Source organism: Pleuronectes platessa, chromosome 18, assembly GCF_947347685.1.
Source record: "Pleuronectes platessa chromosome 18, fPlePla1.1, whole genome shotgun sequence".
NCBI classification, from domain to species: Eukaryota; Metazoa; Chordata; class Actinopteri; order Pleuronectiformes; family Pleuronectidae; genus Pleuronectes; species Pleuronectes platessa.
In genome coordinates, this window is record NC_070643.1 from 19540311 (window position 1) to 19568277 (window position 27967).

General features: G+C 45.3%; 1 protein-coding gene across 1 annotated transcript; it reads right to left on the reverse strand.

Annotated features, from left to right (window-relative positions):
• Positions 1-348: 348 nt before the first annotated feature.
• On the reverse strand, positions 349-27967 carry nedd9 (neural precursor cell expressed, developmentally down-regulated 9). The gene is made up of 7 exons (XM_053447152.1): positions 27704-27967; positions 14379-14786; positions 4764-4862; positions 4508-4645; positions 2273-3445; positions 1688-1777; positions 349-1374 (listed from the first exon to the last, which is right to left on the reverse strand). The coding sequence occupies exons 1-7, from the start codon at positions 27713-27715 to the stop codon at positions 814-816; spliced, it is 2481 nt and encodes an 826-aa protein (XP_053303127.1). The 5' UTR covers positions 27716-27967; the 3' UTR covers positions 349-813.

The window sequence follows — 27967 nt, forward strand, 5'->3', positions numbered from 1 at the left end:
GATCAGCTCCAATGTTCTTCTTTAAGTTATTTTTCCATCTTTTACAATTGAAAGTTCTTATGGAACAGTTATGTTGCACGAGCACAAATAACACTGTTGGTTTAAATGTTAATGATGAAGTGGATTTATATGAAAATGTATTTAGATTTTTAACCATAGAATAAATCAACTCTAATAAATTGAATATATCACATAAGATTTAAAAGTAAATATTTGATGAGTTATAGTAAAATGTCTCCCTAAGATAAAACAACAATAATAACCACCTTCTTTATACCTATTAAACAACTCTGCTCTTTTCTCTCTCACTATAACAAATGAGTTATGCCAGAAATGAAAAGACAGTCACATGGTTAAGAACAATCTTTTACTTTGTGGAAATCTCCACACACACACACACAGATCGACATTAAACGTGATTTTACAAGGAGATCTTTACTGTCACACTCAGCAGTAACACACATCCACAACGTTTTACAGGGGAAAACAAAATCAACAACAGGACATCTCATAAGGTGCTTCTTAATACGCAACAGGAATGTTATGAAAAATGTCCACATATCCTACAGAGACACCAACACTGCATCTACATATATAATATAAAACAATCTACACAAAAATAGAGCAAATATGTACAGAACAGACTATTTACAACATCCAAACAAGCTGAAAGATGATGAGCATATATACATATATATGTATGTTAATATATATATATATATATATATGCATGCTGTAAATATATATATTTATGGTAGATTAATGTACAGATGGAGACTGTTTTGAAATGTACAGGAGCAACATGGTCTAAAATCATGAATGAGCCATTTGCAGCAACTGTTCTTTAAACTGCTGCGAGTGATGTGATAGGTCGGTGACTCTGTCCACCATCTCCTGGATGGCCACGGTGTTCGGGTAGTTCAGGGCGGCCGTCTTGGTCGCGGTCACCACCGTCTTTAACAAGTCACACAGCACGTTGCTGGAGTTCATCACCCTGTTTGCCACGTCGGGGGCCGAGGCCTGTCTGGACAGGGTGTCCCCGATGAAGACCAGTTTGTGGGCGCTGAGGATTACGAACTTGCTGTGCGCCACGAAGATGCGGGGGGGCTGCCCGGCGCTGACGCAGCCGAAGAAGGCGTCGACGGCGCTGAGCAGCGTGACGAAGTGCTGCTCGCACTGATCCGAGTAGAAGCCCAGCAGCTGGCCGTCACGGGCGCACATATGGGTGGAGGGGGACAGGGTGGAGGGGGAAGAGTCTGGGGTGGGGGCCACTGGGGCGGAGGTTACAGGCAAGTGCTGGTGAGGCGTCCACTGTGTGATGTCGTTCTCCACGGGTTTGATCGCTTCCTGCTCCAGCTTCTTGAACTGATTGATCTGTGGAGGGTGACAGGATTCAGATTACTTCCTTGCTAGCATGCATCACATCTCCGGTTTATCACAGGAACAGTCAGATGAGGACGAGCTCCCAGAAGCTGCGTCTGAGATTAAAACTCAAGACTTTGCTGTGAGACAGAATCAGTAAATCTCTCTGATCATCAACTCATGATTCTTTCAAAAGCATATTCACTGGTTCCAAAAATAGCTCAAATAGAGAAATCTCTCCCCCTGAACTCGCCCCAGGACTCGTGCTCGAGGCCTCATCAGTGTAACAACGTCTGTGACAGTGAAAACAAACAGAAAGTCTCACTTGTTCTTGTCCCAGCTGCACTTGACTCTGTTTGATGATGTTTTCTTTCTCCAGCAGCTCCTTCTGCTGACGCTCAAAGTCCTCTTTGCCCTGCGGAGGAAAACCAAGGAGTGTGAGCTCACTCATGTTGACCAGGTTTGACTTTTAACTCATGAAACACAAGTAAGAAACACACGTCTGTGCTTTGATATCATTGGGAATATAATCAACGACGCAATGACCTTCAAAACCCTAATGAACTTTAGCTGGTCTGCACAAAATGCTGAACTGAATTATCTACTTATTATTATCTTATTATTATTATCTAATCTACAAAGTTAGGAAAAACATAAAGTACAGAAGCTTATTGCTGCCACGACATAAATAGAAAACTGGATAAATATCTCATTATAACCTAAAAGATTATTGTTTTTTGTTTGTCTTTTCCCGGTGCAGCACTAATATGCTTCTGTGGAAAACAATGTACATATAGTGATCACATAAATATGACAATTTATCCCGATATGAGTATATTCGAAAATGTCTAACTTCCACATTTACCATGTATCAACACAGGGTTTTAACTTGTGTTCATGCAGCATTTACCTGCAGGTGCACGTAGTCGTAGTCCTCCATCCAGCTCTTCACACACTTCTCACTGTTGTTCATGTTGTCCTTGTCCTGGCTGGAGGGGACAGGGAAGGGCTTGGTCTTCTCCCCATAGTTGTCGTTATCGGGGGAGGGAGAGGTGAGCGGGTGGATCGGGTTCTCGTCAGGCGTGCTCCCGTTGGAGAAAGACCCGTCCACGTGCGACGGCCTGAACAGCAGCTCAGCGTTGCTGCCTATCGTGGAGGCCAGCGGCTTGGCGTCCTCGGGCACGCTCCTGGAGACCATGACGAAGCGGTCCAGGTCGTCGCTCTTGTTGTGGTGCTTTCCAGAGGAGGCCAGCATGTTCAGGGCCCAGCTGCAGTTCTCCAGGACTTGGTAGATCTGCAGGAGGATCTGCTGAGAGTCCTCCAGGCGTCCCAGCTGCCGCCTCAGCTTGCTGTGCAGGCTGGAGTCCGACAGAGACGTGGCGTTCGCTGCAGCCCCTCGACCGAACACGATGAAGTCCCCCAGAGACGCCCGGATCCTGTCCAGCACTGTGCGCACGTCGTTAGCATGCCGCTCCATGAAGGGAAACGTCCTCCAGTGAGGGGAAGCTGCCATTGTGTGCAACGCCCAGACTGAAGCCTCCACGGCCTGCTGCAGCCGGTACAACCTCTGGACACCCGTGTCCACATCCAGCATGAGGCGGCCCTCGGAGCCGGAGCCCGTGGAGGACGAGGACGTGGACATGCTGCTGCGTGTGCTGCCGGTGCTGGAGAAGGACAGACGGTTCACTCCGTCCGTCACGTCTCCTACTGCTCGAACCTCCTGAGCGGGCATGTCGTAGATGCCCTTGCTGCCGTCTCTGTCAGAGGGGGGGGTCTTGTGCTGGGACGGCAGCTTGCCTCGGGGGATGTCGTATATGTCCTTAGACCCCGCACCTGAGAGAAGAGCAGGCGGAGGCACGTCGTAGATGCCCTCATTGCCGTTGGCATTCTGGAGTTGGTGGTGGGCAGCAGGCTCCACGTTGGGGGGGAAATCATAATGGGACTGTGGGTTCTGCGCTGGCTTGGTGAGGGCGGGGGGGGGGACGTCGTAGATTCCCTCCTGCTTGTGTTTGAGAGGCTGCGGGAAGTCATAGTTTCCCTCCTGGAGCGCAGGGTTGGTCCTGCAGGGAGGTACCGAGTAGACCTGAGGAGGAGATGAGATTTATTTATTTAGATAATCTTTCCTGATATCTATGAGCGTATGAAGTTTGGTACAGCTTGATGTGAATTTAAGGATACTGTTGGGCTGTTGTTTGGATATGGGATCCCCTACTCAGCCTTTCTAGTTTGTCTGAATGATCTGATACGAATGCATTGACTTGTTCATTCAGCCTCTGTTTTTTTGGGTCGGCAGTCTCTTGTTTTTGCAGGAGCCACTTTTGTCCTTTACGTGACAGAACAGAACAGAACAGTCGACTGTGACCTGGTTACTGTGCAAATACAGTGGATGTGGGTTTTAACTGGATACTGTGTGTACAGCATTACTGCAGTTAGAGCGTGAGGGAGTCAAACAGCTTCTGGCTCCTGCAGACACAACGTTTGAAACCCTTTAGTTTCTGCATTTGAATCCTTTCTCTAACGCAGCAGCACCAGAGTAAAACTAAGATTAATCCTCCCACGAGCTTGACGGAGCAGAGTGTGTGTGTGTATGCGTGCGTGCAAGACACAAAGCATGCTGGGAAGCGCACCGAGGTGAATAAAATGGTGGCCAGTAAGTGATTTCCATCAGCCTTGAAACGCTCTCTTAGCAGCTAGACGGGCTCGCCCAAAACCGTAATTAGGAACGACGCAAATAACAGGTCCCAGCATATTTCAGGTTATTACAAACAAACTGGTGGCGCTCTGCCTGGTCGGCTCTGGAAGTCTGGTGAAATCTTAGAGGGGCTGGAAAGAGAAGAGTTATGGCCTTGACTTTTTTATCCATGCTGGAGATTTCAGACAGAACCATACTAATGGAATTTTGGTTAAACTCAACTGGCAGGCAGAGCTCTCATTCGGTGCAGCCACAAGAATGTCCTTCAATGAGACATTTGATGTATTATTCATTTATGGCAGACAATTAAGAGAAACACTAGGAACTGTATCAATAAACGGTTAAATAACTATTTTCCGGCCACTTCCTTAATTCATCTTAATTTGACTGAAACAAATGACGTGTGCTCTCCTTGTGGTGGGAGATGGACCGGCTGCTGAGAGGTTCTCTTACCCCTTGTGAAGAGGAAGGTATGTCATAGACGCCTTGTGTCCTGTGGTCGAGCAGAGAGGGGGGCACGTCGTAGACCCCCTGGTTTCTGGCAGCGGCGTGCTGACCGGCGAACATCTGACCAGGAGGAACATCGTACACCTGAAACATGAAAGTGAAATGAGATACATAAAACAGCTGCCTAATGCCTGGTGTGTTTAAATAGACAGTACAGGTCCCACTGGTGAACTGTAGGGGCTGTGGAACAGGAGACACCTACCCCCTGTGGTCTCATGGGTGGGACGTCATAGAGGTCCTGCTGATTGTGTTGGCCGGGGCTATAAGTGTAGGACTGTCCCACTCTGGTCGGGGTCACCACCTGTCCAATCACAGCGGGGGGGGGGGGGGGGGGACAAACAATCAGCGCTCAGCTTAAATTACGACACCTGGAAGAACAGCCGAGCTCCAGAAAACTTAAAAGACAGAACATCCTGGTTTGTCTAAGGGTTATAACACTGCATTCTAAATTTAGATATGTAAAATATGAAACCTTAGCATCAAGAGAAGGAAAGTTTTAGTCTTCCAGTTCTTCCTAGCTTGGGCTTCACTAGCAAATCCCTGTTCTCCTGAATCAGCGTGTTTTGTGTGATAGGAACTTTGCACTTGTAAAAAAGGAAATTTGGCTGTTGTCCTTCTTTTTAAAAGCAACACAACTCTCGATATAAAGACCTGAAACCTGAAACGCGGGGATGTGTATTAAAGCTGTGAATATAGAAGCAAAAGACTGTTGTGACGGGCCGACATTCAACAAAGTGCTCCGGCGGACAAAAGACAGATGTCGACTTCAGTTCCACTAATGAAAAAGGGAATTAAAACATAAAATGAATGTGGTCAAACAGTAAAATAAGCTAAAATCAAGCTTTAGCAGCACTTTCTGGAATAGAAGGAATTGAAAACCCTTGCGTTTTTTTTAGCTCGCGCTGACTTCATCTGAATGGAAGCTGGTTTTATGATTAGAACTGTGTTGGAGAAGGAGTTTTATCATAGCACTGGCTGGATCGTGAGGTTTTTCATACTCCTGGTGAAGTAATCATCATCGGTACAGATGACCACCTCTATTAAAACCCCGGCATTTGGTGCTGTAGGATTTAACACACCTTTAAAATATTTAACACTGTGGTACAGACCGGTTTCAACATAATGGTGTGATTATTACTTGGGAAAAACAAACATAATTCACACCACTGGCTTCACCTACACTACGCATGAGATATTAACCCCTGTTAATATTTCATCACATTTTCCCTAATCTGTCGCTCCTCACCTCCTACTCCCAGTGTTTCCACCCCCCCCCCCCTTTCCCTGTCGTCTTGTAACCTCCTAAAAGCAGACCTCCTTGCTGCGTCAGACAGACAGAGGAATGCTGGGAATGTCCTTCCCTCAGCCCCGCACTCCTCCTCTGCCCCCACCGCACCACTATCGCCACTATGGAACGAGCAGGGTTCATTAACGGGGCTCGAAAATAGGAACCATACGCATGGCTTCCTGGCAAAGAGTGTGTGTGTGTGTGTGTGGGGGGGGGGGGGAAGTCTCAAGGGAGGTTTAAGTCTTTAGTCCCAGTCTGCAGGCGTGAGTAGCACAGTTAATATCCTCATAGCATCTCTCGCACTGCGGACACATTTATCGGAGCGTGAGCAGCAGGAGCTGTAACCTCAGCCAACTTGGAATGGGATTAATGTTTCTGAGGAAGAAGCATAGGGGCAGACGAGGAATTGGTTTGTAAAAGAGATTTATGAAAAAGAGAAAAAACAAAACAGAGGAGGAGGAGGAGGGGGAGAGTGAGAGGGAACGGAAAATGAGAGTACGTCGCCTAGTATGGAAAGGAATGCCATTCATCTGAGCTGGAGTCTGACTAACAGTAGTGCATATGGTTCTCATAAGTCTAATCTGAACAAGGCCGTGGTGATTTAAGGTGTTCATTGTTGGCATTCCTGTCTGTGCATACATCATCCCAAACAGGGCCTGTGGGGTCAGAGCTGAAACCTACACCGAGGGCTTTAAACACCACGAGCCAAGCTCCCAAATAAACCAACACAGGAATAAATAGCCTCGCTGCTTTCTCCTCTTCTCACGCAGCCCCTCTCACCTCGGGGTGTAAAACCTTCAAACGTGTTTTCATCCACTTTATAGTGGAAACCATTGTGTTGTCATTTGATACGACACCATGGATTGATTGATGGACTGACTGTATATGAAGATGGACGACACATCCTATCTTCCTCCCACTATCCAGACATAAAGACAAATTATCCCATTTTACCCATTCGGAGTTTGTCTTGGCATCAGCAATTGAATTTTAAAATAGTATCATAGAGATCGAATAACTAATTAAAAACAAATCTACAGGAAAAACCAGCACTTGAACAAGTATTTGTATTTGACTGTATAAATAGTCCTAACCATCTTTTAGGGTTAGGATTTAACTATTAAGATTGGTCCATGTCCAATCCACTAACACAGAGGAGGCAGAATGTATGACCTATACTGCAGCCAGCCACCAGGGGTTGATCAGGACACTTTGGGTTCACTCTTTGGGAGCCGTCATGTCTACTATCTTTTTATACAGTCTATCTTTAACACATTCACATATTGTATTTTACAAAAAAAGAGAATAAATTCATTGTACACTATAATATTAGTAAATAGTTGTTTTAAAGTATAACAATATCAGTCAATTCACTCAGTTTTAGTATTATTGGATTTTTGTGAGTCCTATAATTACTGTCCTACTTTTATCTACATATTTAAAGCCTTTAAAAAAGCCTTAATTAGCTTGTTGTTACCACAGTGTGGGTGTAAACAACAGCTGTAGCTGAATTCTTGACTTTTACACATTTAGTTTTAATTGTTTGCAAATGGGTCCCCCCCCCGAGCTCGTAACCAGACCCAGCAGATATGGAACTCGCCTTTCACTTAGTGACAACAAAGTGATGCTTGGTAAAAGGTCACCTCAGCCCGGCTGCTGTCCCTGAGGGTTGAGCCGGTGCGCTGACGATAAGCCGACGTCTGGACTCCGCTGCCACATGCACACGGCACAGACCATGTGACCTTTTCCACAGGTGCGTGTCATCCTCTCACCGTCAGCGGCTCCTCTCGGCGCTGCCAGATGCACACTGCTCATTTATTTCCCATCTCCGCGCTCTGTTTACCCAGCAGGCTTGTTGCTCGGAGGCCACTCGGCGCTGCTATAATTGCTGCTGGGTAAATATTTACCGGCCTCCGATGGGGTTGGCGTTTGCGTGGCGGCAATGGCAGTCTTTAAAGCGAGCGATGACATCACGAGGAGCTGGGGCGACTGGGTAAACATTTGTCCCCGCTCAGGTGATAGGCTCTTAAGATTCCTTCACGGGGGAGGCAGAGGAAAGACTAAAGAGGGCTCAGGTTTAAAGCAGCGCCCCGAGGAGCCAGATAGAGAGGCCCTCGTTAACGCTTCTACACGCCACGATGAGTGACTCATGGCTCTCTCAGCAACACGGTGTTTACTTAGCATCCTGGCGGGCTCGGGTTTTGGCAGGTCGGACTTTTCAGCTTCACTTCAGAGTAATTTGAGAGGTGTCGTCATAATGTCAACAACTACCTCATGGGTTTGTTGTATTTGTATTGATGGGCAGCTCGACGTTAAGTTGGTGCTGTGGGTCCGGGAGATAAATCTGTCCACAGAATCGTATTATGACTGATCTGGTGATGTTATTGTGGCTGTACAAATAGGATTGTGGGCAAATTGTAATTAAATCTAAGACACAAGATGGATTTTCCCACATATGAAGAGATGTTTTGTTTCTGTTTCCTTTATCCTTTATATACAAATGGCTAAATAACAGAAACACCTCTCTGTATCTTGCAATGAGTTTCAATAGCACCAAAACCTTTATCCTCCAAAGTTATTAAGTAATAAACACCTCTCTAACACAGCTAAATAGAAACTGGACTTTGTAACCTCCATGGAAGGAGGATTTATAGTTGACTACTACGTCAGTGTTATCTTGATGTTCCCTATTAAACTGACAACTAAACTAAATTGAATAATTTACGTTTTTGGACTCTGGGAAATTGTGATATGACTTTGTTTTCTAAAAGTTTAGCACAAACACAAACAATTATTTAAATCAATGATGAAAATAATCACCGGCTGCAGCTCTGAATGAAAGTGGATCACAGTTAATTGCTTTGAACATCAATTTGCATTCGTTATAGAACATCTGCATATTGTGATATGCGCCATAGATGACAAGCCAAAAGAGAAACCTCAATAAATAAGTGTTGAAACATGCAGCAACAAACACGTGAATCATATGTTTTGGCTTTTGCAGTCAACACATCATAACTCAACTAAACACCAGTGGGAGGTTTAAGATGCAAGTTTCTCCACAGGCGTCATTGAAACAACACATGAGGGAACATCTCTTGTAAAGATAGTGTTTAATTCCTCTGGTCGAGTCTCACAGACGTGGAGGATCTAAAGCTGTAAATAAAGACTCCATAAAGTGTTTCTTCTTTATTATTAAATTTCCAGAAACACTTTGCCGAACCCTTGCACGGCTCATTCCTACATGATTTCCAGTGGGTGTATAATGACACCTGCGTGCACGATTTCAAAAGAAATCATCATTTCACACCTGTTCATTGGTTACACACACACACACACGTACGCACTTCCCCCGTGCTAATGACCTGTTGACACAAATCAACAACCGTAACCAGGCTTTTCACCAGAGATCAGGTTATAAGAGATGGTGACAGTGACGCTGCCGGCCATGTTGCGAATGCCCTCTATAGAATTTCATCCATGCGTCTCCTCTTTCGCACATCCTCATCACCGCTCTTCTACTCACGCACCTTATCTGTGCGACTTCCTCCTCCTCCTTTACCTTTCGCTCCGTCAGCACGGCACCATTGGTTCGTATTTTAACGAGGGGTCAACCAAGGACACGTAGAAAAATAAAATCTGGACCACCCGCTGCCAGAATCTAACCATCAGTCAGTCATATGTGAGATAACACTGATATTGTGTATATGACTGCATACCTTAAATGTAGGGTGTGTTTCTGAACTGTAATAACCTGCTTTTTTTCTGCTTTGCTGAATCACACCACAAAAGATGTCTCTCGTAGTGTTGGGGTGGGGGGGGGGGGGGGGGGGGGCTTTTTCCTCTGCCGCTCGGAGCTGCAGCAGCTTATTAAAGTGCCCAACTAATTAATGCGAGTAATTAAGTCTGGAGTCCTGCGAGGCCTTCAGCCGTCTCCATAACACGTCCAAGTGGCTAAACCCAAACAGACAGCGGGCCTAATGAGGAGCATTAAAAGAGAACCCACTGATTTGAGCAGTAATAAGGATCATCGCTTATTCTCTCAGATCAAAGCATCCTCAGACTTTGGCGGCGTGATTATCTGAGGAGACGTAATGTTAAAAGATGTGTTTGACATTTTGGCAAAAATAACAATGTCATGATATAATCCTCTAAGAGAAAGACAGAGGATAATGTGGAACGGGTAATGGCTTGAATGACTCTTCAGCATAACTCTTGACAGGGATTAAGACCGAGATTCTACAGTAGCTCTGTGAGGCAGGGGCGCTTTGAGCTAAATGCTAACACTAGCACGCCAACATGATTTCCTATGCACACCGATAGACTGTATATGAATCTTCAAAAGCCTCTGTACAGCAGCCGCCACAAACCCAACCTCCTCCATGTTAGTGGATGTGACCAAAAACAAGGTTGTTTGGCTCCATCCCCCGATTTTCTCTACACAGCAGCATTCTTTAATTTCTGGATATGGTCTACGTATTTGAGATCTTTACTTGCGATGTTATCATACCAGCATTTGCTGAATGGAAAGTCATTTGTTTGTGTGGTGGAGACTTGCTGCTGTGCCTTGCATTTTTCCCCTGGTTTTCATTGACTTCGGTTCTATGAAACTGAATCTCCTTGGGTTTTAAGCAGCTTCTCTCCTCCTTGAACTTTTATTTTATCATAATCTCTGCTTCAATTTTTCATTTCAAGGGGAGAAAGATCCCTCAGTATGCTCACCACGGAGAGAAGACCGATTTAGGTGCAGCTGATTTATGACCTTGCCCTCTTGGTCAAATATCACAGGCCAGTGATTCATCACAACTGCGACAATGGAGCGCAGACAAGCATCTGAAGGAGCCGGCCTGCTCCAGGAAGAAATAAGTCACTTATCTGGTGCTGAGATCACTGTGTGCATGATTAGGCAGAGAAAATATGGCGGAGGCAAACAAACAAGCCATTCATTACACAAAACCTGGCTTCTTCCAGACGGAGCTTTATCAAGGTGGATGGCACACCCTCGGAGCCCATAAACAGTTATCAGAAAAACTTCCTGGAGTTGTGTTGGAGTTTATTAATCCTTTTGTTGCACCTTTTACCTTTTAACAGCACCAATGAGCAGATTGGATCTGTGGGTATGACACAGTGAACAGAGGAAATGCCCATACATGGAGCAGACCTCCCGAAAGCAGGAAGTGAGGAATGAAAAGGTTGTGTGGTGGGAGTAGATAAGACGCTCGGCAGAGATCTTTGAACTCTGAACCCAGCCCAGTTTTGAACGGGGTGACCTCAGAGCCCGAGTTGGAGGGGGGAGCACAGAGGAAATGGGAACACTGAGGAGAAGCTGGCGGAGGGAAACAGACACGCCTTTCAGAGCAGCCGAAGAAAGAGGGAATGAAGTGCAGCAACGGGAGATAGAGAAAGAGCGGAATGCTTAAAGATGGTAACGAGGCTTCTCCTGGCCCCTTCAATGTGAGGAGACTCATTGTCTGCTTGGGGGTTCCAGGCATCTGCCCCACATGGTCCCAGCTCAGAAGTCTTAAAGGGAGTGTGGGGGTCGGGTAGGGGGGGCAGCTGTGTGTGTGGCTCCCAGGAGGGTCACACAAGGACAAGGCCACAGCATCAAAGCAAACAGCCAGAGAGGAGGAGAGCTCCAGACCTCAGTGTGCCTTTATATACCAGAACCCCACACCACATGAAGAGAAAAGAACCAGTCGCCAATCTGGATTTGCACTGCAGAGTTGGCCCGAGAGCCCGAGGATGCATTCTGCAGGATTCGTGCAGCAGACAGGAGAGCGAGCATGCGTGACACATGGTGATGGACACACAGGAAATTGAATCTTTAAAGTAATTTTAGATTATCATTAGACGCATCAGGAACCACAATCATTTGGAAAGCCAGTGTGCATGTGTGTGCATGAACACTTGTACGTGCATGAAAGTGGGTCGATAGATTGCACACAGTGTGAGTCAAAGCTCCCGGCCTATCATCAATACGGTTTCCAAAGAGAAGCAGTAGTAAACAAGTTCGGTGTTTAGAGGAGCAAAGGTTAGGGTTTGGATTTCACGTCATCAACATTTCTTTCTCTATAAATACCACCGACACAGGATACTGTGACTCTGAGGGAGGGAGCTGCTGGTTCATTCAGGTATTACTATTAATAATATCCTCTACTGAGCAACACAAGCCCGGATGATTCATCCTTAAACTAGAAGTTCAGGGGATGACTCCCAGTTGAACTGTTTCAGCTCTGTCAGGTCTGGTTTTGTCAATTTTGGTCAGATGAATGGGTAATTAATATCTATTTACCACAGCTCAACAGTGGCTTGATTTATTAAAATTGTTCAATTCATAACTGTCAAAAGATGGAGGAGAATGTTGTGTTTAAGAAAGAGGAGATGTTGAAATACTAAAATTAGCTATTTAGCCATTCATTAAGATGAATTTAGACGAGACAGACAAAAGGCCTTTGGGAAGTAAGACGTGATTAATGTCCACTACCAACAATATTTCTCCTCAACTCGTTCTTCTGCAGTTTTACTACAGATTCTGCTGTTTGGCTTTTAAATCACTGACCACAGAGACTGATGGTGCATTGGTCCAACATTCAGACGTCTCCGGGAAACAACCCGAGCCTTGTCTGGACTCCTACGTGCACACTCGCAGACGTGGAGTGTAACACACAGTGAAAACCTTTCTATTTAATAGACAGGAACAAATGCTGCAAATGGCAGCACTTTGATTACCACAGATTGGAGGGAAACTAAACCGTCCAAGACTTAATTTAATCTCCTCAATAACATGATTACAGCTCAAAAACGCAGACTCGTTAGAAGAACATTTCATTTTCCGGGTTATCACCAACGTCCCTTTTAATACCATTTCTCAGTTAAGCCTCGAGGCCTGTTAGTGGAAAAGAGAGGTGTTGGTTGACAGGTCTGCCGTGTGCACATGTGCATATGTGTGCGAGGTTTCAGGTTGATTGACAAGCCCCCCCCCTCTCAGCCCCTGGCTCTGACTGCCTTTATCACACTTACGCCGCGCAGTGAACCAAACAAAGTCCTCTAAGCTCCCGGCGCCCGCTGCCTATTTACCTACGAATGCTCACCTTGGCTCATTTCTGCGATGACTGGAGCTGATTTGTCTAGAAAAACACCCTCAGGGTATCAAAATCTCATCCAGCATATAATTACTCTGCGTCTCCTGGAGGGATGATCTGGTCGAGGTGCAGGAACCAGTTAAACAGTCGAGTGAACAGGAAAATTCCCCTTTTTGTGTCAGCACACACCTGCAAGGGCCATTTAATGAAGGATCCTTCCTCTCACTCTTGTTTAAATGGTGCATTCAGAGGAGGACGTTTGCTGAAAATAACAATAACTGGATTAACAGAGAACAGTAAAGACCACAGTCCAGAAATGTGGTATTTATAGTCGCTAGTTAAAGCCGTTAACTAAGATCCAGTCACTTATCGTTGCTTAAGTTGCCTTGTGTCTGCAATCATCAGCTAAAATTATAGTGAACCTAAGTAGCCATTACGATCCAGCTGCTTATAGTTGCTGAAGCTAATATCAGCTAATATTTCACATCTGAAGCTACAGTTAACTAGTGTTCAATGTACAATACTGATGCAGATACTTCCTCTGCATGTGAATCACATGGGAAATGAGCCTCACTAGAAATCTGGTCATCCTTCTTCGGAATTACAGGCTTATTCATAGTCTGACATATCTGCTGATCTAGCGTAACTATAGCCAATAAAACAACAAACATATTGGACACACTGCACAAAGCAACACTGTAAATGACCGATCCAAGTGCAATGGGTTACTCAGTGACTATGTACAGCATTTTAAAAACAGAAAAACACTATATTCATGCAGCTGGGCTCCACCAAAATCCAGAAAACAGCTCTGTGCTGTTTGCTTTTCCACGAGTTGTTCCCACATTCACTGCCCTTCTGTGGCTTAGACTGGCTCTGCTACACACAATGTGCCAATATACAAGTAATATGGGAGCCCTGCACAAAAACACTACCCTGCTCTGTGGTGAACGCCAGGCCGGGCACACCCTGTTCTCCTTTCACATCGCAGACCCACAATCTGTCCAGCCTTTCTACTTTCTGTGTGTGTGTGCAATCACACTGACGAGAGCCGCAGCAGACTGCAGGACGACAGGTCAAAGTGTAAATGTGTATCTGCCGTGTCCTATCACATGTAATACCCATACTCACTGGAGCAGGACACACCCACCAGAGTGGATGTTATGTTTGAAAATCCTCTCTGATCCTCAAGAACCTTTTCCAGAGGTCAGGGATTGAACCAGGATCAGTTTTCTGTCTTTCTGTAAACCCACTCCATTCCCTTTCTTTTGCTTTATCATTGTAGAATACTAATTGTATGTAGATCATTGATAGACTGAGACTTGGGGGCTTCTTTTTAAAACGTCTTTCCTTCTCCTGTAAAATGCTCATATTGAATTAGATTCTCTAGACTCTTGCAAACTGATTGCCTCCTATTCATGGGGAAGTACATTATTCAGTTCCTCACCTTGCTGTTGTCAGCAGCTAGTGTATTCCTCGGTGGGACTTGGTAGACGTCCTGTCCAGGAGGAACCTGGTAGATGCCCTGCTGGCTCTGCTGTTGTGGACTCTGGAGGGATGGGGGCACCTGGTAGATCCCCTGAGATCCAGCGCCGGCCTTCGGCTGAAAGCCCTGTGGCGACTGGGCAGTGGCAGAAGCGCCGCCCGATGGCGACTGAGCGCCAAACATCGGTCCGATCAGCAGTTTCAGGCGGTTGCCAGGTGCGATGCCCTGGCGGCCATGCAGGGAGCAGAGCCACCAGCCCTCCAGGCCTCCGGTGTTCTGCTCGATTACGGTCAGGATGTCCCCTTTGCGGAAGGCCAGCTCCTCGGGGGACTCCGGCACATTGTCGTACAACGCTTTGGCCATTAGGTTCTGCAGAAAGAGAGAGTAGATGCTGTTAGGTAAGTTGTTTTGTAAGTGAAGAAGCAAGTCGTAACAACTTTGACCCTGTGTCATATACTGTTTGTTAGGTTTGAGTAAATCTTGTTCCATGGACATAGCCATGTCAAATGTCCAATCCGAGCTAGGCTTTGAGTTTCCCCCCGTTTCCAGTCTTCCGATCTATCCTATGCTAAGCTAACTGGCTTCAAACTGCCTCTTTATATTTGCTCTACAGACTTGAAAGTGGTATATCAATATTATCCAGTCCTCTACAATAAAGGACATCATGTTCCTTCCGAGCACGAGAGTCTAACACCACCTCCCACACCTCTGTTGCAGGTTTGGTGATCGACACGCTGGTGAACTTGTTCCTGCTCTTCTAATCACCATGCAGGATTGCCATTAGCCTGCAGCGCCACACCAGATGTCTTTCGAACCAAATCTAAACTCGATGGGATTTTCTCAGCCCCGTGCTTCAGGGCAGATTTATCTAAAGGGGGCAGTGATGGCTGAGGGATAATGGCTGAAAACCACAGATTTTGGAGATAGGAAAAGCCCCAGAGTGTGCCACTTCTGTGTCTGAGAGAAGCATTTAAGGCTAATTGCCTTGGTAAATGCTTCAGTCTCTTTCCTTTAGCCTTCAGTCATCCAGGGAAAGAGTTAACTGAGCATGAATACTCCTTTTCAGCAGCTTGAGACTCACAGAACTTTAACTTCTGGGAGCTACCTGGCACATCAGCACTCCAATACTCTCAGCAATCTACTCTTTATAAATACAATTGGGTATTAAGCACCTTGCTTAAAGGCAAGTGCTGCCAGGAAGGACTGTTGTTCGATTCGCTCCACTTTTCTTGACCACATCTTAACTTCTTTTCCCCTTCTTGTCTTTGTTCCTTGCAGCACTTAGTTTTTGCAGCACCCAGGACCACTGAGTCAGAGACTAACGACCGACTCTCGCTGCTTCTGGTTTTGCAATAAAATAAAAATATCCCATAATAGGATACAGAGGGACTGTGGGGTTCAATTTTCTAAATCTCTCCCATCTGTTGTTATTCATTCATTTCTAAATTTGGAAACCTTGAAGAAGAAATGTTCGAGCAAGCTTTCAGCACCTTATCTTAATATATTTTCATATTAAGTTGTTTTGCATTTCCCTGCTTAACTTCAATATGAATAATTATGCTTTTTCTCTTGTATTTGCAAACATTCCTGACCCTTTCCTATCTTAATTCAGGTCAGATATTCCAATTACCACTGAATATTTCTCCTGACAGTCAGTAAAACGAATTTATGTTGTGGTGTCACTCATGTTCTAGCGTCTCCCTTATTCTAGATACATTTTTAAACAGACAGCAGGATTTAAGCTTCACTGCTGCTCGCTTTAAATCCTCGTACGCTGTTATCTCGCCACGTAGCGAGCCGGATTAAACTCAGTCGTATCCGATGAAAGGAGCTGAGGGAAACACACTACACAGACATTTGGATCAGAAGGAAAATATTTTCTGCAGACTGAGGATTACCACAAACATGTAAACAAGAAACTGCTTTCATGAGGATTTTCATTTTTTATTTCAAACCCATGTTATAACCACCTCAACCCTTTTGTTGCTCGGTGTTGGAATCAGGAAGCCCACTTTGGTTTGAGGCTTTCGTGAACCTTGCTTGGCCTTCCTCTTTTTGGCCTGCCGGATTCAGATCAGTTCCCATGTGAAACTCTTTGCCCGAAGCACCGTTATCTCCCACTGCGCGCCTGGCTGCCCTGGCTATTGTCTGACTGTACCGTGTGAGGGCCATTAGCCAGTCACACCCATGGCACTATCAAACCCTCAAACCGCCGCCCATCAGCCAAGTAGTTGCTGGAAGCTCGATTGTGACCGCGGAGATGTACGCCATCAAATGGATTGTTTGTTTGTTCAGGGGACATCGATGAGGTAATCTGAATGAACAGATTCTACCTCACTCTTTGTGTTTTGTGGTGAATCATTTGACTCAAGACTGAGATTTGGCTGCACCGGGAGCCCCAAGATATTGGCTGTTGCCCCGGAGGCTAATTCCTTGACAGATGATAGCTGAAGGGCTCCGAGACCGCGAGGAACCCGAGCGCTGAATACTGAAGTTTGAAAATATGAGGAAACACGTTAAGTCGCTAGGATTAATGCATCTACAGAGAACTAATCGCTTTTCATAATCCGTTAATTGTTTGAATCGTGGAGACAATGGATGGGGAGGGGGATGTCTGGGATATTCTTCTCCCCAGCCCAATCTCAGATAAAAGCCCGACAATGGGTAGATGAAAATACTTGGGATTGCCTGATGGGGGTTGTATTACATCGACCCTCTGATATGTTTCATAATAAAAAAACGTTTTGTAGAGAAAGACTGATTGCACACGAACTAAAAGACAATTCTAAGAACCTGGATGATTGTCACCACTGCTCTTAAATCGTCCAATGTGGTTCCAACGTGTGTTTGACCTGCTGTGTGTTTGATGCTCGGGAGAATCGAAATCACCTCACAGACACAAGAGCATCACCTTTCATGCTCCTCGCTCTCCTCCTCTGTCTCCGCTAATTACAGTGATCGCCGCCGCCAGCTGCCGCCTCTCCAGTGTCATTTTCACCACCCACACGTGCACGCTGTCACAAACCAGCACATGCACAGCTGAACTCAGGAAAATGGTAGTGAAAACCACTCGTGTTCCACAAGACGGAGTAGTTTCAGTTCAGGTGTTGACAGCTCGGTGACACGTTTGCATTTGCACACTTTAAAAAACCCTCACAAGCCTATTTATCACCCTCTTGACTTCCTAATTTCTACATTGTCTACTTGCTAAATCTAGTGCAATGCATCTCTTATCACTGTATTACTTTTAGCTTCTTAACGGGCGGAGGTGGAGATGCGTCCATCTTTATTTACAGACCACAGGGGGTACCATTTGCTCTCTCACCACTGCTGCCATCAGCCAATGAGCAAACAACTCTACATCTGGTTTTGTGCAATAATTTAGTGTGAGTTTGTGAGAATAATTCTCCACCAAACACGAACACATACAGTCTCATGTGTTGTGGTGACTCTGGTGACCACAGAGACACATTTTCACACATTTGTACCTTGTTCTCACTGCGGTTCAGTTTTTATCCGGGCCGAGCTTGTGGTTAGGTAAACACACAGCGATATAAATTTATAGCGCAGTGAATAAATAATGAACCGGTGTAGATTCCAAACACGGTGACTGAAGGGTCATGTGAAACATGAAACGTCATGCTTTAATCACACTGAACCAACAGGTTGTTTGCTGTAATTGACCCATAACTACACACACACACACACGTCCCTTTGAAGTGATGCAGTCGGGGGGGGGAACCCAGCTCCTGTTGTCCTGTTTTTGTTTGTTTCAGTCGGCCGCGCCGCTGTAATCGTAGCAGGTGAAACTGACTATTAAAGCGGGCGTCAGTTCTCTGGCATAAACACTGGTTACTCACAACATAGTGACTCCATCACTTGCCATTGATCCTCCTATAAACACATGTGTTTGTCATTTGTCAGGGAGGGAGGGAGGAGGCTGCTTCACCCACAGATGAGTTCGAGCTTCCAGGAAGTTTTCTGTAAAGAGTCAGTGAGGCGGGAGACGTTCTGCTGCATCCTAATGTCAGTATGTTTGGTTTCTGGTCCTGAATTCCAATCTCCTCTTGGCGAAGACGGCAGAAATCTCACTTCATGAGTTACAGTTTTCTTTGCTGGTTCAAAACTACAAAAACATTGAATGACTGAGGGCAGCATAAACTTTGCTGGCAGTTCCTTAAATGCGGAACTGATTAATTCACTGTCCTTTATATTTCCTCTTAAAATGTGTTTTTATCAATAACTTTATTTTGTTTTTACTTTGCAACTCTTTTCAGATATAAACTCTATTTGCCTGTAACATTTGCAGTTTGCAGGTTCAGTCTCTGAAATGTCAAATCAAATTGAGATTTCTTAGGTGATCTACAAATCTCTTGTTTTTTAAAGATATTCACTTTATTCTGATATAAAATCCCAATATTTGAGAGTCTGGAAACATTACTTGGAAGTTTTTTGCCTTTAATTGATTATCAAAATATATCTGTTGATTGACTACTTGAGATAATCTCTATCATTTCCGTTCTGAAGATGTTTTTGAACTGAAAACCTGACAGAATATATTCCCTCTCTGGTCTCGCTCAGCCCCTGGCGACATCTGGCTTTTGAAAATCTCTCGCAGCTTCGTATGTTTTTGTCATTAGGAAGCGAAGAATCGTGCAAAGCTGAGCCGTCCACATTCGCACCTGGAGCACGATCTCCAGCCCGAGGTCCCAGCTGTCTGAGCCCTCACCCCCCCGACTCTGAATCCCTCTCATGACTCACACCTCTGTACATTAACATTTTTTTTCCACCAGTGTCTCGCCTGATTACAAACAGTTGAAACGTCCTCTCATGTGTATTTGAATCGAGGGCCCAACGCTGACCAGTCCCCTAAAAAACTCCCTTACGTAACCTCACCGCCTGCTGCCCCACCTTTGCCTTCAGTAAGTGCTCTCTGGGTGGTTTTGGCTCTGACTCTCTGGTGTTCGCATCAATGTCATAATAATGAAGGTGGCTTTGGCTAAACAAGCTCACAAATACTCGAATTCCCCCGCTGCTGCAGCCAAAGAACACCACCACATTGCATAGCAGGAACCCAAGTCTCCACAGCAACGGGAGCCGTCCTGCTTTAAGAAGAGACGAGGATGTTTTTTAACCCAAACAAACTCAGCCTGCTCCCGACAAGAAGTGGTACGCTCCAACTGCACAGACCACGGTGCGGTGCCTCTGCAGCCGGGGGGCCGGTGTGAACATTAGGGCCGTACCACTGTAGCACGTGTCCCGGGGTGGTTCAAAAACGCTCATTTGGCCTCATTTCACATGGGTAAATATAGAAAATAATTATAGTAATGACGATAATGAGGACCTGATGACTTTTACAAGTCTTTCCTTAGAGTGCGGCCTGCTGCGGGTGAGAGCCAGTTCAAGTAAATGGGCCGTGTGAAGGGTTCTGGGTAGGAAAGGCTCATGGGAAGCGGTTCAGAGCTCGGAGTACATGGTAATTTCTTCATTTGGACAGTTCTCGGGAAGGTTGACCCTCTGATTACAGCCTCTTTATAAGCCCTGCCAGTGGCCATGTATTAACATAATTACACAGCAGGCTCAGTGAAATTTTACCCCGTCCGTTTCTGAAAGAGTCCCGTGGAAAAGAAAACATCCATGTCACAAGTTTAGAGCACAACATGATCCGACCATAGAGTTTTATATAAAGATGGAAGACGCGTCTCCACTTCCTGCCACTGTACCAAAAGGAAGCCAAAATGTCGCCAACATTGAGCGCTTGACGTCATTTGGTGTGGAGCTGCGGTATCCAGCTCCCGCTGACACACACTTTCAACCAATCACAAGACCTCACCTGTCAATCTTAATGTCTCGCTCCATTTTTTAAAAGATATTATTTTGGGACCTTTTCCTTGATTGAGAGGAAAGTGTAAGAACACACGCAGCAAAGGGCCGGGTTGCAACCAGCTCTGCAGCCGCTGAGTGCATACTGCTATACCGCTATACTGCAGCTAGCCAACAGGGGGCGATGCAGAAGATTTGGCTTCACTCTCATTGAATAGAGTCTATTGATCCGACACATGCAGTGTTGCTTCCCAATCAAATAAATTATGCAAGCAGCTGCAGATCAATAGTTAGAGTTGTAACCAGCTGATCAATAAACAGCTCTTTTTAGCCGTGTGGTCCATTGATCAGTTATCTCATCATCACACAGACACTGATCACATCAGCGCATCACTTTGTTCTTGTTTTTTGTGACAAATTGTTGTATAATTACTCGGATTGTGTTTTTCATCGGACACCAAATGTCCGGACGCGGCCGAGCGAGCTCCTCCAAACCGATAGAGAAAAGGCTCCATTCATTCTGTGACGCGGGATAAAAAGACTATTGTATCCGCAGGGTAAATATGACACCCACCACCTTCCCCTCGCTCGCTTGTGATTCACGAGCTGCGGCGCTGCAAGAAAAAAAACTAAAGCTCTTCACAGCGGCAGCATAGCAACTGGGTCCTCGACAGGATGTGTAACATGTAGCATCGAACACACACACACTGCGAGTTGTGACAAACCACAGAGGCTCGAAACATCTGAGCGATTAGATTCTTGTTTGGTCAGTGAGTGTGTGTTTGTGTGTGTGTATGTGTGTAACTAAAACTGTGTCATAATCATGGAGTTTCCCCGAAAAACTAAATAAAGACCGGAATGTGAATTTAAGCAGATTTTATCAAACCTCAGCTCGTTTCACACTTTTATAGATTTAACAAGTGCAAGACTGTGCAGTATTTTACAAGTATTCATCTTTACAATGCTATTTCATATTTATATGCACTTGTGTCTTTGGTATTAAATATTCTTAGTTGAGAATTGTATATTTTTTGGTAGATACACATTTGTTTTATATTGCTAAAGGAGTTGCAGAGGGAAATAAGTGATTTACAGCTACACAGGAAGTTGATTATTGTAGTTTGGCCCAATTGATCAACAGCAGCATGTGACAGATCTCATTAAGGCCGGCTACTGAAAAACACCGGACGCCCCACTGCAGCAATTTGTGTAAAAAAGCGATGAGTCATAACTCAGAGCACACAGACGTGATTCACACATTGAACTATTCAGTCTGACTTCAACTTCACTATCACCTCTGTGGCATCCTGCTTGTTCCTCAAAGTGAGAATAGCAATAGTGTTTTTTTTTTTAAAGATCTGATTTTAAGAGGATTGCGCAAATAACAGTTTCTCCCCCGGCGAGTAAGAGGCCGCCTGCAGGTCGTCTGTTTCCAGAGGTTTAAGAAAATTATTATTTTGCTACTGTGGTGGTAAATCTCAGTATCCTATTGGTATTAAAAACATTCTCTTTTAACCCAGTTCCTTTCATGCTTGTCAGATAGTTTCCATCACTCTGAGGCACTGTGGGTTGGGTTTGTGTTGAATGACTCACGGACGCATATCAACCAAAACAGAGAAGTAAAGAAACGAGATGAAACGCAGGATTAGCTGGACGTGACAGAATCGCCGTCATGCACCTTCACCTCACAGGAAGTGATTTGAATAACTTGGCGAGATGACTGTCCTCCTCCTTCAGCTCTTCCTCACTCTGCCTATTCATCACTGACGTTTTACTGTCACATAAACTAGCAGGTAACTTGACATGACACCCTCCTCCGTTTCCGCCCCGCTCCTCAGCCTGCAGCACTTCCTGCCTCCTGCCGAACCCGGAGAGATCCAGGCTACGGGCCGACCTCGTCTAATCGTCTCACATCTCCGACTCCCTTGCTCTGGTGCCGAGCGCCATGAGCGACCCTATAATTAGACGTGAAAGCCACACTGGAGATACACTCTCTCACAAAAAAGGAAAAAAAAAAGAATTGGATTCTGTGAACTGGAAGAGCTGCTGGGGAAATAACATTGTGCAACGTTGCCTCTTGTGTTCTGCCAACTCATCCTGGGCCTGTTTAAAGCAGCAGGGGAAGAGAAACTGTCCTTCAAACTGAAAAACCCAAACTGTTGAATCCCTACGCGAGGGGCTTTTGTTTCTGTCGCTCACGCTGACCTCTGGCTTGACCAAAAAATACAATTTAATGCAACAACAGGGGTTCAAGAGAACATCAGGAACACAAGAAGTCGGATTGTACTCCAGGGACCGCGGCCAACGAGCGCTCAGGCTCGGCGGATGGATTCCTTCCAAGCCTGGCACTGGTGCCAAGTGAGGGTACATGAGAGCGCGGTGGTTACCCCCAGAGATGGGAGCTTATCCCTCCGGTGGGGGGGGGGGCATGAGCGGAGATGTGAAATATGTCTCATGGTATCTCCGCGGGGCCACATTGAATGGCTTTACATATAGGAATAGCCAATGAGATGGAGATTCACCCCCAGTGTCCCCCTGATTTCACGCTACGCACTGATCTCTATAGACAAACAACGGAGGCTGCCATCTTCTCCCTTTGAAACATGAAGGCTGCCTGACATGAGAGGAGGCTCTTTTGTGTTTTAAAAAAGGGAAAGACTCGAGACTTTTAAATATTAAAATTAACTGATGAGGCTTCTAGTCTCTTGCAACTTTTATGAGCGAGATTTGCCTTGAGGCTGCAGCTAATGAGTATGTTCTCGTAGTTTGTTTTAATCATGGCTCTTTAAATTAGCTCTAGCAAATATCAGAATTGTTTTTTTGAATGCACAACTTCTCCCACAATCAAAGGTGACGACAAAAAGTCTAAAATACAAAAGATATTTAAATGCTATTGACGTAAAACAGAGAAAAAACATTATTGACATTCTAGAAGTTGAAACCATAGAGAATCTTACATTTCTGCTGTAATCTTTCCTGAAATTATGAAATTACCCCAGATATGAACTTCTTGCACATTTGGAGTCAGAGTTTGCACATCAGCGATGCTTTGTTCACTTTCATACATGACAAAGAATAGCAGCTAATTCGGTAAATTACAGGATCTGAACCCTGAGAATATTTGGATTTCTGCTTCGAAAATAACAAACAAGATTCAAAAGTTCACGATTAAGATTCAAGATTACTTTATTTGTCGAATGGGAAATTCCTCTTGGACATAAATTAGAATTTTTGATAATCTTGACCATGTGAATAATAGTTTCATCCATTTTTAAATTACAAATATTCTCTGGTGTCAGATCCTTTAATATACTGAGTTACTCAGACATCTATCACTTTGACAAACAGCCACAGCGTCTCTCCCCCCCCCCCCCCCCCCCAAACACATTTTGAAAAGGGTCAAACCAGGCGGCTCACTGGGACTTGAGAGACGACCCTGAGACATAGTCGACATTCCTCAAGGCAAAGTATCTGAGGGGGGGGTTGACGAGAATTATTTCCGCTAAAGGTCAAACATGAAAATGATTATCTGCATTGTTGCTGATGTTGGGTAATCTCTCTCTCTCTCCTTCGCTCTCCCTCTCTCTCTCTCTCCGCCTCTGGATGAAAGTAACACACAGCAGAGTCTCTCTCCTGCTGACTGCTTTAAAAAATGTTAATGGCTGGTTCACGGTGCGAGGGCACAGCGAGGGGTCGAGGGTGGGGGTGCTGGAGCGACTGCTATTCATGCTCGCTGGGGGGGAAGCTCTTCACGCTCTCGCTGGAAAAAAATCCTGCACAGGATCAACGTCACGGCAAAGGGACAGAAAAAAAACACAACTTCACACAGCCTGATAACAACACAACTTTGTGTAGTAATAAAAATAGAAAGGGTCAGAAGCCCTTGGAGTGGAGAAAAGACGTTAAAGTGCTTCAGTGTGTAAAACTGTGTTTGTCTAAAAGACAACAATCTGGGGTTTTTCACGGATTAAAATAACCTCCCCCAGCGTGCACAAGCCAACGTGCACAACGTGCCAACGTGCACACAAACACAGAAAAGAGCTGAACCTGGAGTTTCCTGCAGCCGGACTCATTAACTATATAAAGAGGCACCTTGAAACAATCATGTGCATCTTCTGAGCAGCCTTCCCATGCACCAACGCCTGGGTTGCTCTCATTCTCACGGGGGCGCCCCCCCTTCCAGACCTCCCAAACTCCCATCCCCCCCGACAATACACTCAACTCTGTTTGCCCTCTTGTCCCCCCCCCCCCCCCACAACTTCCTCTCTCTTTCATTTTCTGCAGCCCCGACCCTTTTCAGAATCACAGATCCTCCTCCTCCTCCCTCCCAGAACAATGTCTGCTCTCCTCCAGCTCCCTTTGCTTTTGGACCAGTGCCTGGAACCTGAGCACTTGAAAAAAAAACTAAAAACTGAAACGCTGAGGAAAAGACACACATTGGCCGAGGTATGGGTTCACCTAATCACTCCTCGCTGCGGTTGTGAAGCTATTTCTGCAACAGTTACGTCAGATACGAAGGAATGACTTGAGCGGTTGTGGAAGTCTCTGGGCTAAGAGGCTTTTTTTGTGTGTGTCATTTCTCCTCAATACAGTTGGGTCACGGCACTTTACAGAAACGGTTTGACTTTCTGGGAAGATTGCTTTAGAGACAGACTGATGCCCGACGGTAGCTCGAAGCAGATACATCGATATTTGACCTCATAAGTGACGAGTAGTCGCCGAAGGGGAATGTCAAATTCGGTTTAAGGTATTTCCGTTTCATTTCATGATAAGACTTTTGCTCAATATGTATTTTGGACGCAAATCTCAGGGATCAGTATCTCCATTGTTGTTTAGGTTTTAAATATTTAACCACTATCATATAATATATCGTAAACAATATCCTCCTCAAAACTTCAGCATCATTCCAGCTCATTTGATTCCAGGTGGAGAGTGAGACGAGAAGTTTTCAGACAATGCTTGTGTCTGTACCTTAAATATGAAGTAGCTGCTTAGCTTAGCTTAGTGTAAAGATGGAAACATAGCTAGCCTAGCTCTGTTACAAAGAAACACTTCTAACACTCAGTGATACACAACATAGACAGTACGAAAAGATGGACAACATGACAACTACCCAACAGCAGACCTCTCGTCTAACTCTATCCCTATTCCTATTCCTTTAAACCACCTTGGGCATCGTCTCTTTCTTTCTTTATCTCCCGTGTTGCTGCTCGTTCTCAGAAATCCCTGGGCCCCACTCACACTGTAAGAGATCCGCCTGTTTGCAGGACCCATCATGGGGATTATACGCATTAGGTGACCTATGGAACAAAAAGCTCTGCCTTCACACCTGAACACCTGTCTGGAAACCACCTCTGATGTCAGCGTGGAGGAGGAGGGAGGCCGGCGTCCGGTCAGACTGCAGTCTCTCACCTCAGGGACACGTGATGGAGGTGGCAGCCGTCCGGGGGGGGCGACCTCTTTAGACTTCTGTTTAAACATTAGCACTCCTCGTGAAAAGGAGCGCTTGATATAGCTGTGAATAAGTAATCAAGAAAAGCAGAGGGGTGGGCGTCGTAAACTGTGACACTGTAAACTTTAACAGCTCTTATTAAGGATCTGAACACAGCTCTGTCACAAAATGTGTCGTCTGACCGTGACGAGGCCTGATTTCCCACCTCGCTTCTCTCTCTCCCTGCCGCCCTCTTTCCCTCTGGCCCGGTTACATAATGGAGATATGTTTATCATGAGCAAAGAGGCGGCTGCAGGGTTTCTACGCACTTCCTTATCAAGTCTGAATGTTCAAGGCAAACACAGACAGGGGGACGAGGGCCTGCATCAAGAGGCGGCGGCTCTGTGCACCCAGTAAATGTCTGAGTTGATCACGTTCATTCACAATCCACAGAGTGTTTGTCTCTTATGGATGAATAATGATGACAGAGATCAGGTCAGAGTTACTCCCTCTCCACGCTCACTGGCATGTCGCCCACACTTTCACCATCACCCTTGACTTCCCCCCGGCCCTGCGGACTGTGTACTCAACAGGACAATGAGTCAGTGAGGCCCATGACGCAGATGCACTGTGAGCACGCCCTCTTATCACAACCAAGCCCTGACACCGGGCCCGGCAGGCACTGAGGAAAAAAACCACCCAAATTACACACATTACAGCAGGAGCTACGTCAGGTCTGGAGTCCGGCTCAAACAACCCTGCTGTCAAACAGCAGCTTCTCACTTAGGGAAACAGTCAGTTAGAAAGTGAAGCCACTTTTCTCCGAACGCCTGAATCATCTTCACACTTCGCATAGTTCTGCACCATAGACAGAGAGATGGAACAGTGTCTGCTTCCCTTTTATGGTGAAAAAGAATTTACACTAAAACAGACGGAGCAGAGGAAAATTTGACAAAGTGTCACAAACAATCTGAACGTTCCCTGCGAAGCTGCTAAGAGCTGAGAAGCTAATCCAGGGTGCAGAGCAGGAAAAGAGCATCGAGCTGTGACATGTAGAAAAGGCTGCGCATCACAAAATGAACCTGGAGACCTGCAGCGACAGACAATAACAGAGTCAGTGATTGGCTACGTGATGAGGTGAGAGATCCACAGCATCAACAAGCTGAATCATTGATTAGAGACAGTGTCACCTGATCCCTGCGACAAGTGGAAAATATTTTAATGCAGATTATGTGCTAGAAATGTACATGTAAGGTTGTATGCAGTGGAAACTTTCTATTTTAGCTGTATTGGGCTAAATAATGTTGAATCAATGCATTAGAGTGTAAAGCTGAAAGCTCGGCTACAAAATCCAACAAGCAAAACATTGCATTGGCAAATCTGAAAGAGAAAGCGACAAATATTTGCTGGTTCAAACTTTCACAAATTGCACAATGTATTACATTGTCATACACGACAGTGAAGTGTAATTATCTTTTGATTCTGGGCTGTCGTTTGGGCAAAACAAGACATTGAACAGAGATTTGACTTAACTACAATTAGTTTGGTGTAAATAAACAAACAAAATCTAAATATAGTATATTTTTGTATCAATGTTTACCCAATTTCAACTTTTGGGTCAGGGGGGGGTGGGGGGTCCATAGGGCCCGGATTTGGTTCCATATTTGATCTATTTGCGCCCCTGTGGTGGCATGTACTGTTATGCAAAGATGAACCACACATTCAAACACACGTTCACACACTCAAGCACACATTCAAACACTCAAGCACAAACACACACACACACACACACACACACTTAAGCACACATTCACACAGTCAAGCACATATTCACACACTCACACAGACACACATTCATTTATGCGTCAACCAGGCAGTTCTAACCAGAAAATACACAGCACCATTCTTATTTTAAGAAACCTAACCCGAGGGCATCTACTTAAGGAAGTTGTACAATAACGATCGGCGTAGAGACACAACTCAACACACTTTGACCTCAGGCGACACAAAAGTGGATCCGAGCGTCACTTACTTTATATTTCATCTTCAGCTCGTCTCTGCGACTCCCGCGGTCAAAAGACAACAAAAACCACACACAACAAAACAAAAACAAAAACCACAAAAAGTAGAGGAAATATCCGTTTGTGTTTCTATCGCGGCAGAGAGCGACACATGTGAACAGGATGGAGTCAGGCAGCCATCCGGGCTTCACGCTCACAGACACACGAACACACACGGAGGAGAATCGGCGACGTTCTGCTGCTCAAACCAGATCCCCTCTCTCTCTCTCTCTCTC